The sequence below is a fragment of the Glycine max genome, chromosome 14, assembly GCF_000004515.6.
Source record: "Glycine max cultivar Williams 82 chromosome 14, Glycine_max_v4.0, whole genome shotgun sequence".
NCBI lineage: Eukaryota > Viridiplantae > Streptophyta > Magnoliopsida > Fabales > Fabaceae > Glycine > Glycine max.
In genome coordinates, this window is record NC_038250.2 from 45896567 (window position 1) to 45910241 (window position 13675).

A 13675-nucleotide genomic window follows, 5' to 3' on the forward strand; every position below is an offset into this window, starting at 1 on the left:
AGTTTCCCAGTCTTTCTTAGTAATTAGGCAACTAGTCACATGGATATTTCTAGTTAATTACACTACTGTTTAATTGTATCGAGTTTTTGTATTTATTGCACAACCCCATTGATTAATACAATTTCAGGAATAATTTGATTATTTACTAATGTCAATAGTAATAACATGAAAAATATTAACAAGCATCCTAAGCACACTAGTTAAAAAAACTAAGAGTAAGTAGTTTTTGATTGACGAATATAAAATTATGTTTTTTATGATTTTTTTATTCAGTTATGATTTATATATTTTTTTTAAAATATTTTAATCTTAACTAATTTCTTAGAAGACTAGTTAAGAAGATCTATGAAATATTACTAATGTTGTTATTAAGAATGGGACGACAAAAATCTCCAAGTATACCGACAAATAAGCCTAGGAAACCAACTAGTATTAAATTAGAAAGTAACCTTCGTCAAAGGGAAAATCAGTGCCAAAATGAACAGATGGCACCCCAAAATCCATATCCAGACGTTGAGAGTCAGCACATAATCACTCATTATCTGCAGTACTAATTATTATCAGATTCCATCCTTAAGGGCACAATGGTAGGCTTATTATTGGATAGTTCAAAATCCTTTAAATTAAACTTGATGTGTTTTCTTTGGGAAACTGTTGTTTTATAGTTAAACTTGGTGAGTTTGGTACCTCACCATCAGAATTCAGAAGAAATGATTCCCAAGTGTTAGAATCAGTGGCCGAATGTGTAGCCTTTGGAGTGGCATTGCATGTGTGAATTCCAATGTACGTAATTCGGTACATATTCGGATTCTCTTGATCCCGCTGCACCTGTTTGTTTGCTTTGCAACCTTGATCATACTTGTAACCGCACCTGAAGTAACTCCTGCAAATCATTATCATTATTAATTAACAACAAGGTGAGTTAGATGACTTCCTTTTTTATCTATACAATAGGAACTCTTACGAGAGAGTTTACAATAATACACTATTCAATCAAAATCGAGTTAGACCCTTGGTAGATGAGTTAGATTACTATTCTTCTAAGGGAAATTGATTTGGTAGAAGAATGAACATTATGAGTCTGTATTCTTTGAATCTAGATCATATAGGTTGTACCTATTATAGTATATATTATTCCTTATATGTACGCCTATAAAATTATCGATTAGTAGTACATTTACTTGTTCATTTAGGAAATATACCGTATCATCAATATATTAAAATCTTAAATTCTAGTTTAAATTTATAAAAAAAGATTTGTAGTAAAGTAATTACGTACAGAGAAGTTTCACATCAAAATCTTTTCATACTCGTATGTGATCATGACTAACTAAAATGGTAGTAAATGTTAAACATTAAATGGACAGTGAGAAAAGGCGAGAGTATTACATATCTAAGTATGATGAGATGGAAGTGTAACTGCTAACTACGTAAGAAAGGACACACGCAAAATTATTATATATGAGCAAATATTATTATGATCACCTATGAAGGAGAATATGATACAAAAATCAGTTATTTAAAGAGAATTGGAATTGAAACATAAAAAAATAAGTATCTAAAGACACCCATGAAATGAGTAGATCCAAGACTGTGAAAAGAGGTAGAGGAAGATGAAGAAAGACATTAGAGAAAATTACTAAAAAGAATCTCATGAAAAAAATATTTTGAGGACAAAATTATGGCATATTAATTTTATGATACGTGCAATCAACTTTCTCTTGTGGGGGACAAAGTTATTGTTACTGTTACATTAATACTTTGTGATCGATGGTATTCTCAACGTTCAGCTTGGTAGCAATCTCCTAATTGTAAATTTGTCTCTGCTTGATAATTATCATTAACACTCACCATTTACGTTTATGTTCAAGCAATGGTTATTTTTACTATTTGCACTTTAGAGGTTCAAAATCAGGTAGAAAAGGCATTTTACATAATTACATTAGCTATATGATAGCGTTATAGAATCAAGGAGTAAAAAATATGGAAATGTTTTAAATCAGATATTAAACCAATGTAAGGAAACTTTGTATATCAGTTATTACTACCAGAACCGATCTAGTAAGTTCTACTTTATTAATGGGTTATGGTTGCAACCAATCTAATAAGTTCCATTTTCTTTATGAGATTATGGTAGCAACCGTTATAAAAAAAAAACGTTCAGGTTGGACTAGGAATAATTAGAGGCATACATCTTCAAGGGCATAAACAACACAACAAAACCAAGTAATACAGTTCCAAAACATCGGCACAGATAGATGTCTACACGCTGCTATAGTGGAACAATAACGCATAAGAAAACATTAATATTGTTATTTAGATATAAGAGACAATAAGCATGCAACAATCCAAGTAGTTTCAAAAAATCTTGATAAAAGATTCGCACCAAACTAATTTTCATTATAAGGAAAGACATCGCACCTGACTTCACCATCCTATATAAATCTGTGAAAGATTAAAATTATTCAAGAATGTAAAGAGGAAAGAAAAGGGGTAGAGATAGACAAGAATTAAATTGCATAAATAACCTTAATAAGTTCTCATGGATGAAGCTTATAATGTCTTTTCAAGACATGGACAAGGTGCAATTCTTCACAACTTCTTGGTTCATTTACTATTTGGCAATATTCACAGCGTCACTAATAAATTCTTCCTTCTTACTTAAATGTAAACAAAATTAACTAATTTTATACTAATTAAGGAATTGATTAATGTCATTTAATTCTATTAGTTACATTTAAAAAAAAAAATCTTAAAGTGTTATTCATTAGAACTTGATATCAAGAATAAACATGAGTCATTGGCAATGTTATGAAAATTGACCCGATCTCATCCACCCAATTAAGGCAATGGGTTAGTGGTCGGACTAGTAAGTCACTAATTAAACTGATTTGATCCAATATATATATAAAAAAAAATTACCCTACCCCAAAATATCTTATTTTCATGCATCAATGAAAATCAAAACAATAACATACATAAATAAATAAAGAGGTTTAAGTATTATCTAACAATAAACGAGGATTCAAATGCAATAACACATAGAACTTAAAATCAGGAGGGTTAAACTGTATTAGAGGATTCAATAGCAAAAAGATGAACCTAAAATCAATAATGGTGTCATGCATTGTAGTGGTTCGTGCCTCCTTGGTTGTGAGCGATGATGAGCAGCAGTGAGCGACGACCAGTAGTGTGGTTATGACTCATGCACGATTGTCAGAATCATTGAGTGACAATTGAGAAGGGTTTGTCATCCATACCTTGTGTTTCATGTGAGAACACTAAGAATGCAGGTTTAGGGTAGTAAGCACCACATACAAAACATGTTCTTTAGGGTAATTCAGGGCCCAAGGTGTTTAGACTTAAAATGATGTCATTTTGAGTTTTTTCAAAGAAAAAAATCGCACAAAACTCAGACTGGGGTGCCAAAACCACTCAGGTCATCGATTATTATGAAAACTAGCCGAGTTAATCCAACCCAAACCTCGATTTTTGAGTTTTTGTGGAAAACAAATCACACAAAACTCAGACCGGGGTACCAAAACCACTCAGGTCATCGATTATTATGAAAACTGGCTGAGTTGATCGAACCCAAACCTCGGTTGAATACATGACCAATCCAATGATGAAATCAAATAGACTAGGCCACTGGTTCTCAATCAAACTAGTTAGACCAGTCGGTATGATTTTTATAACATTGATCATTGGAACTAGAATTACATATAATTGGAGGGTATTTTTGGAATGACATCATTAAATAGGATAAAAGTAGTTAAAATTTACTTATACTTGAGTCTAATTTTTTTTGTTAGCCTATAATTGAGTCTGAAGTAGTACACATTAAAGAAGCCTCGTGCAAGTGGCACCTTGGAGTCTGTAGTGAACCAAGTGATGAGTTTTCCCCTACCACGGAACTTCTTGGTATTGTAGCTCGAAGTCCATCATCACTATGCTCAAGATGTCACAACCATGAATAAAGCATTGATGCCCTCGTAACGACGAGGCACTTAACTGATTGTGTGTTCCACTCTTCCACTAAAATTGCCTTTGTCTGATTGCCCAACACCTTCACCTTCAACTCTGTAAGAGGCTTGTGCTATAGTTCATGTGAAATGACATCATTTTTAGATTTGTTTGCATTCCCAGATTCCATTCTCCCTTCTTTTTCTTACAAAAGATCGATTCAAACTTGCCAAGCTAGTGAAATCGATCATTTTTAGTTCAATGTGACTAGATGTCATCAATGACAATCAGTGGAATGTCAAGGTTAGGGTTAAGATTTGGAAAGTGAGGTGAGGAGTGTGAAACACACCATTTGGAAGCAGACATGATTAGATTTGGTCTCACAAGCAAGACATAGAGTTCGTCCTCAACACATGCAACCAAAAAGCCAAGGGAGTGTGGCACAAGTTGAGTGGGAGATATCAAAATGCAAGTGGCACTACCACCTTTGAGAGGCAATTAATTAGTGTCCTATTCATTTTAAACCAATTAACAAGATAATTGATGTATAAAAAATAGTTGTTAGTGGAACACAATTTTAAGTTCATTTAGATTTATATGTGATTAAAAGAATACTTGTTGTGCCTACAACTGAGATAAGCACTTAATAAACCATGTATCTAGGAATGAAACTTAGTTTATTAGTCATCTTGTAATACTCTCTCTTAATGCAAGTTTATTTGTTAAGCTATCTAAGGTATGAAGATTTAACTAAGAAACTTAAGCTCTTATCGACTATGCATCTAAGAGATTAGGGTTTGAGTTTTTTTGAACTGATGATAATATTAGAAGCATAAAATGGATAATAATGGTCTTGTGATGCATGAGAAGGAAACAATTTCTTTTCTTTTAATTTTCTTTTAACATAGCCAAACATACCATAACAATAGAGTGTAGAATAAATAATTTTTTCTTTTTCTTGGAGATAGGGAAAGATAGGAAAGAAAACATCAAATAAAGAAGGCATACACAGTTTCATGTGATGCAACTATATTATGTATAAATAATGGTGTTTGCGTATATTATCTCATAATTATATCTTTAATTTCATGGTAATAAATAAAAATTAACAGATCGTAAAGGAAAACAATGATAACATATATACCTAGGAAATTCAGTATTCAAGACTCTCTTTTGTCCATACTTCCTCCATACATGATTATCATCAATGGTGCATGAGAGTATGGTCCATGACACTGCACTCTTCCTGCGCAACAACAAATTAATCAGGAGCATATGCTTCATGCATAATGCATGTAATCATATTTCTGGTATTATATATAAAATATAACGCACTATAAGCTATAACATATATATCTAGAATATGTAAAATGTTAGAAAAAATATTAAATAACATGATAATGTGAATTAAGGGCATAAACTAGATTTAATAAAATAAAGAAACTTATTGGCAAATATGGGAAGTTAATAAACTTATGGGAGGTTAATAAACTTATGATAACTAACTTGATAGAAGTTTGTTAATAAAAGGCAAAGGGTTCTATCTCTGCCACAGGAGTTTTTCCCTCTAATTAACCATCAAGAACGTGAGACGAAAAATAAAAGAAGGAAAGAGATAGATTGTGACAAAGAAGATTGAAGAACTTATGTCTTTCATGGATCAAAGTAAGTTCTACTTACTTTCAAGCTGTATGAGAGAATCATAGATTCTGAGATCCTTACAATATGTAATAGATTCATTGAATATAAATGTATGAAATCTATAACTAACATGTGATATCAAAGCATTAGGTTATTGAATTTATGATTCTCTATGAATGATGTTTCTTCCACACACTGTATGAATATGATTCCAATTGAAAAATTATTCAAACCATTTTTGTTTTCCGTTGTGCATATTATAATTGTTTTTGAGTCTGGAATGCCCTGAATCCAATTTTTGAATGTCTTGAATTGAAATTCAATATCTCTCTCTTACGTCAATTTCAATTCAAAAATTGATCTTAAATTTACTGTAATTTGAAATGGAAATATGTCGAATGCCTTCATATGGTGAATGGTTACATAGTTGTGAAGCAACTTGGTTGTAATTGTAGTAATTTGGATTAAATGTATCATAGGTTTGTAATCACCAAAGTGATCAAATCTTTATGTTTTATTTAATTCCAAATTAGTGAAAATTTTATTTCAATTACCCATAGAATGGATGCTAAATTATAGATGATTGGTTTATGGGTTAATTGAAGTTCATTATTATAAGACATTTATGGATCACCCAAAGGTTGATTAGTTGTTCTTATAATTTATGGATATGACTATTGGTAGTATGTATGCAGTATTAGTTTTATTTATATATCCAAAGATAATAAGTATTTCTAATTAATGCATATGCCTTACTAAATAATGTTAAAATTATTAGCATCGGTATGGTTTTTGTGTATTAATGTATCACCCAAAGGAGAACATAAGTATACATAGAATGTTTGTTTGTTGTTTGAATATGTATTGTATGTTTAATTTATGACTTAAAGTATTAATGTTAAGCATGTGTTAATTGTAGTATCCCTTCCTATATCTTTGCATTCTCTTGGTACGTTTGTTCCGGTTTTTAATGGGTTAAATTTCTCTGATTGGAGCGAACAAGTCCAATTTCACTTAGGTGTATTGGATCTTGATTTGACTCTTCAAGTTGAAAAACCTGCTGCTATTACTAATGCTAGTAGCAATGAAGAGAAAACCAAGACTAGGGAAAAGTTAAACAAAATTTGTTTGATGCTTATGCACATGAGCATAGCAAATAACATTAAGTCTGCTCTTCCCAAAACTGAAAGTACAAAAGAATTTATGAAATCTATGGAAGAATACTCCCAAACTGCTAATAAGTCTCTTGTTGGGACATTAGTGAGTACTTTAACCATCATGAAGTTTGATGGTTCTCGTACTATGCATGAACATGTCATTGAGATGACTAATATTGCAGCAAAACTTAAGTCTCTTGGAATGGTGGTGGATGAAAATTTCCTTGTGCAGCTTATTTTGAACTTATTATCGTCTAAGTATGGTCCCTTCCAAATGAACTATAATACCATGAAAGACAAATGGAATGTGCATGAATTGCATAGAATGTTAGTTCACGAGGAAACCAGACTTAAGAATCAAGAAAACTACTTCGTTTATTATGTGAATAATCAGGGAGTTGGAAAGAAAGTCAATAAGAAACATGGAAAGGACAAAGGACTATTAAAGATTGTTGAGTCCTCTACTAAGATCCAGCAGAAAAATGACAAATGTCATTTCTGTGGGAAATCTAGACATTTCCAGATGAACTGCCCAAAACATAAAGCTTGGTTCGAAAAGAAAAGTGAGCATAATGCTTATTTATGTTTTGAATCAAATTTAACTGAAGTTCCCCATAATACTTGGTGGATTGATTTTGGATGTACAACTCATGTTTCTAATATGATGCAGGAATTCCTTACAACCCGAACCATAAACCCAAATGAGAAGTTTGTCTTCATGGAGAATAGAGTGAAAGTTCCAGTGGAAGCTGTTGGGACTTATCGTTTAATCCTTGACACTGGATTTTATTTAGACTTATTTGATACTTTTATGTACCTAGTATTTCTAGGAATTTAGTTTCTTTGTCTAAACTTTATGTTGTTGGATACTCTTTTAGGTTTGTGAATGGTTGTTTTAGTTTGTATAAGCATACTTGTATGATTGGATCTGGTACACTTTATGATGGTTTATATAAATTAAATCTTGATAATTTATATGCTGAAACTCTTATGACCTTGCATCATAATGTTGGCACTAAACGTAGTTTAGTGAATGAATGTTCTGCTTACTTGTGGCATAAACGTTTGGGACACATTTCCAAAAGAAAGGATGCAAAGATTAGTAAAGAATGAAATCCTTCCAAGTTTAGATTTTACTGATCTGAATGTATGTGTGGATTGTATTAAAGGCAAACAAACAAAACACACAAATATAGGAGCCGCAAGAAGCACTCAACTTCTTGAAATTATACACACTGATATATGTGGACCTTTTGATGTAAATTCTTTCAATAAAGAAAAGTACTTTATCACTTTTATTGATGATTTTTCACGTTATGGGTATGTCTATTTACTGCATGAGAAATCTCAAGCAGTGGATGCTTTTGAAATTTTTATAAATGAAGTGGAAAGACAATTAGACAGAAAGGTGACAATTGTCAGATCAGATAGAGGTGGTGAGTATTATGGAAGATATAGTGAAAGTGGACAACATCCTGGTCCATTTGCTAAGTTCCTTGAAAGGCGTCGTATTTGTGCTCAATACACAATGCCAGGTACATTACAACAAAATGGTGTGTCAGAAAGGCGTAATCGAACCTTAATGGATATGGTTAGAAGCATGTTAAGTAATTCATCTTTACTTGTATCATTATGGATGTATGCTTTAAAAACTGTCATATATTTGTTGAACATGATTCCTAGTAAGGCAGTTAAAAAGACACCTTTTGAACTGTGGACAGGTAGGAAACTCAGTTTGAGACACCTACATTTTTGGGGTTGTCAGGCAGAAATTAGAATATATAATCCGCAAGAAAAGAAAGTGGATATTTCATTGGTTATCCAGTACAATCAAAATAGTATATATTTTATTGTCCTACCCATAATACAAGAATTGTTGAAACTGGAAATGCCAGATTCAATGAGAATGGTGAAACCAGTGGGAGTGAAGCTTCACAAAATGTGGAGATTAAGGAAGTTAGAGTACGAGTTCCTTTAACTAGTGCTTCTACTTCAAGAATTGTTGTTCCTTATACTGTTGAACCACATAACAATCAAGAACAACAACAAATTAATGATCATGAGGTTAACAATGAACCTATAGTAGAACAATCACAAGAAATAGTATTAAGAAGATCTCAAAGAGAAAGGAGATATGCTATTTTGAATGACGATGTGATTTATCTACAAGAGTCAGAAAATGACTTAACATTGATAATGATCCAGTTTCATTTTCAGAAGCCATTAATGGTGATGATTCTGGAAAATGGTTAGATGCTATGAAAGATGAGCTTAAATCAATGGCACAAAATGGTGTATGGGATCTTGTGGAATTGCCTGAAGGATGCAAGAGAGTTAGATGTAAATGGGTCTTTAAGACTAAGCGTGACTCCTATGGCAATATTGAACGACACAAGACTCAACTTGTTGCTAAAGGTTTTACTTTAAAAAATGGCATTGATTATAAGGAAACATTTTCTCCAGTTTCTAAGAAAGATTCTTTCGAGATTATAATGGCATTAATAGCTCATTATGATATTGAGTTGCATCAAATGGATGTTAAAACTACCTTTTTGAATGAGAATTTAGAGGAAGATATTTATATGGACCAACCAATGGGGTTCATTGAAGAAGGAAAGGAACACATGGTGCGTAAACTTAAGAAATCAATATATGGAGTTAAGCAGGCTTCCCGACAATGGTATCTTAAGTTCAATGATACTAATACGTCCTTTGGATTTAAGGAAAATACTGTTGATCGGTGTATATATCTAAAGGTCAGTGGGAGCAAATTTATATTTCTTATTCTGTATGTTGATGACATCTTACTTGCAACTAATGATCTTGGTCTATTAAGTGAGACTAAGAAGTTTCTCTCCAACAACTTTGAAATGAAAGATATGCGTGAAGCAAACTATGTGATAGGAATAAAAATATTTTGTGATAGATAAACAAGGACTGTTAGGCTTGTCTCAAAAATCATATATTAATAAAGTTTTAGAGAGATTCAGAATGGATAAATGTTCAGCATCTCTTGTTCCAATACAGAAAGGAGACAAATTTAGTCTCATGCAATGTCCAAAGAATGATTTGGAACGAAAACAGATGGAAAAATATCCCTTATGCATTTGTTGTTGGGAGTCTGATTATGCTCAAACATACACAAGGCCAAATATTAGCTTTGTAGTTGGTATGCTTGGTAGATACCAAAGTAATCCAAGATTGGATCATTGGAAAGCTGCAAAGAAAATCTTAAGATACTTGCAAGGGACAAAAGATCACATGCTTACTTATAGGAGATCTGGTCATCTTGAGGTGATTGGATATACAGATTCAGACTTTGTTGGTTGTATAGATACAAGAAAGTCTACATTTGGTTATGTGTATCTTTTAGCCAAAGGAGCGATTTCATGGAAAAGTGCAAAGCAGTCAGTCATTGCTGCATCTATCATGAAGGGTGAATTTGTGGCATGCTTTGAGGCCACAGTTCAGACAAATTGGTTGTGGAATTTTATTTCAGGACTTGGAGTAGTTGACAGTAATGTCAAGCTGCTGAAAATTTATTGTGATAATACCGCATCTGTCTTCTTTTCTAAAAACGACAAGTATTCTAAAGGTGTTAAACATATGAAATTGAAATATTTTGTCGTTAAAGAAGAAGTTCAGAAACATAGAGTATCAATAAAACATATTAGCACTAATCTAATAATTGATGACCCTTTAACAAAAGAGTTACCACCCAAAGTATTTACTGGCCATGTAGTGAATATGGGTACTATGTCTGCTAGTGAATGTTGAATGTTATTATTATTATTAATATTGTCTATTTGACACTTTGAGCTCATTATTGTGTAAGTTTCTGAAATTTGTGTTTTCTACTTTATGTGTATATGCATGCAAATTATGATGTGGAAAACATATTATGTTTTTGTTAATGAAAGAATGACTTTTGTTTGAACTCATTATAAACTTCTCATTTTATAGTCATATTAAAAAGAAGGATAATATAGTAGTACATGGAAGAGAATACGTTGATTAAATGACATGTAATTGTCATGACTCTTATTATTTTTTATCTTTAGTTATGATTAATGATGAAGCCAATTTATCTAAAATCTTTTAGTGGACAATATGATTTATGTAATTATTAAATCATGAAGGGTTATGTCATCATAAGAGTCAAGTGGGAGAATGTTAGAAAAAAAAAATTAAATAACATGATAATGTGACTCATGTGAATTAAGGGTCTAAACTTAATTTAATAAAATAAAGGAACCTATTGATAAATATGGAAAGTTAATAAACTTATGGGAAATTAATAAATTTCTGATAACTAACTTGATGAAAGTTTGTTAGTAAAAGGCAAATGGTTATATATCTACCATAAAAGTTTTTTCCTCTAATTAATCATCATGAACGTGAGAAGAAAAATAAAAGAAGGAAAAAGATAGATTAAAACAAAGAAAATTGAAGAACTTATATCTTTCATGAATCAAAATAAGTTCTATTTACTTTCAAGTTGTACAAGAGAATCATAAATTTTAAGATTATTATAATATGTAATAGATTTATTAAATATAAAATGTATAAAATCTATAATAACATAAATGCATATGTGAAAGGAACTAACCCTCATGCCCCTCAACTAATTAAAATCAACATATATATACGAATATTATCTCCATTATTAAATAATATATATATTATCAAGTCCAACACATAACCTCAAAAAATTCAAACTTGTTTTATATAATAAAACAAAAACTGTCCATTCATAGTAAAACAACGACACACTCAATGTCCATACTTCCGTACATATTCCCAATTCAACAAAGCCTCTCAGCAACCCAAATCGCTTTGTCGTGAAAAACTATACATATAAAATTAACAAGTGTGACTGTAAGAAAAGCAGTATATATATATATATATATAGATTCGTCAGAAAGAAATTTGAAAGAATAATTAACCTTCTATTGTAGCGACCTCTCCCATCCTTCTGGAATCTCTTCTCGCCGGAAGCTGCCACCGGCGACCCATTTTGGCCGGAATTCAGGAGACTCCGATGAGCCACCTCAGCTGCTGAACCAGCTGGTTCAGAAGAAGAAGAAGAGTTTAGAATAGAAAGAGCTTCTGAAAAAGATCTCAGAACATTGTCCATGACTTCCTGAAAAGAGAGAAAGGCTTCACTCCAAAAGGGCTTCTCAAGAAGAAGAACCTTGAGTTGGGTAGCAGCTTCTTGCCCCTTAAGAAGTTCTTCGATTATCACTCTCTTCTTTTGGGTTGAGACACTAATTTCACTTGCAAAACAAACGATGTTATTCATTTTTCTATAAGTGTATTGGCTCAGGTTCTAGCTAGCTTTGGTTTTTCTTTGAATTTTTTTATATTTTACTATAATTTTTTTTTTTTTTGGTTTGTTTCTTTTTTTTTTCCTTCTAGATTTGGATTTGTTGGGTGAGTAAGAGTACTGAGTAGGTTTGGCTTTTGGGTGGCTAAGGACGAGTACGAAGAAAAGGAAAGAGAAAAAGAAAGAGGGAGAAAAAAATAATTTTATATTCTTCGGATAAAAGTGACATATATAGTTTGTTAAAAAGGTGGATTATGCTATTTTTAAAATTATAAAATATCCTCTTAATTTGTAAAATTATTAAAAAAATTATCATTTTAATTTTTCTCATTGTAAGATAAGATATATAAAATATTTGATAATTTTTAAATTAATTTAATTAATATTTATATTTTCGTAAATCAATTTGTAAATTAACTTAATTAATAATTAATATTTCTTTAGTAAGATTATTTCAATAGTTATGTGTTTTTACTATTATTTTTTAATAAAACAAGAATTTTATCTCAGTAATCTGTATAATAAAACTTGTATATTGGAGGTTAATACAAATTAGAGAAATAAAAACTTTAATTTCAATTTAAGAATAGCATCAAAAGCACCTCAACTATGTATAGTTTTTCCTTCCCCTAAAAAAACTATATAGTTTCTTATTTAATAAGTTTTTTATAAGATAAAATTTATTATACGAAGAAAAATAGTTAAATATATAGATATAATAATTAAATAAAATTATTTAAATTTGTTAGGTATTTAATGATTACAATGTTTTTTTAAACTTATTTTTGTTTTTTTAAAAATTAAGATTTGAATTTCATAATTCATTTTATAAAATTTTTTAGAATAAATTTCATTAATTTTGTGCATTCAAATTGAACTCATTATTGAAGAAGTGATAAGTGATAACTGCTTGACTGCCTCCAAAGCTAAGGATGACGTTCGATTGTGATGCCAGAATGACGTTAGTTAGTACTGAAGTGTCCTTTTTCTTAAAGTTAAAACAAATGCAAATAAAATGAATAAATGGTACTCAGAAAGTAAGAAATATAAATTGTTCATAATAATTAGGATAAAAATGAGTTGACATATAATATTTTTATTGTCTTAAACTATGATCTTAATGATATTTGTTTTATCCGTTTTTTTTAACAATTTTTTATTTTCACTATTTAATTTCTGTCCTTAAAATCATTGTTGAGAAAAGAGTAAATTGATAAATATTGTATTAGACGTCTAATAGCGTGTTTATTTTTCAGTTTGAAACATTAAACGTCTACCCAATAAATTTTCTATTTATGTTTAGATCTCTGCAAATTAAATGGGAGAACGATTACAAATATAGTAAATGCATCCAAGTTCAGTAGGTATAAAGTTTATGGATAAGGATAAACAAATTTCTTTGTACTTCTCTGGTCAATTATTATACATTGCCTTGGTTTCAATATAATTATTATATAAGGGGAAAAATTCAAATTAATTATCGTTTTAATTTTTTCATATGATATTAATTATTATTATTTTATTTATATCTCTTATAATATTAATAATGAACAATAAAATTTATAAGTGAATTAATAATAATATAAGA

At 30.7% G+C, this 13675-nt stretch overlaps 1 protein-coding gene across 1 annotated transcript; it reads right to left on the reverse strand.

The window, feature by feature from the left end:
- Window positions 1-458: 458 nt before the first annotated feature.
- LOC100797129 (WRKY DNA-binding transcription factor 70) lies at window positions 459-12324 on the reverse strand. The gene is made up of 3 exons (XM_006596334.3): window positions 11708-12324; window positions 5108-5209; window positions 459-883 (listed from the first exon to the last, which is right to left on the reverse strand). Exons 1-3 carry the CDS (start codon window positions 12061-12063, stop codon window positions 619-621), a joined length of 723 nt encoding a protein of 240 aa, XP_006596397.1. The 5' UTR covers window positions 12064-12324; the 3' UTR covers window positions 459-618.
- Between the last annotated feature and the right edge of the window lie 1351 nt (window positions 12325-13675).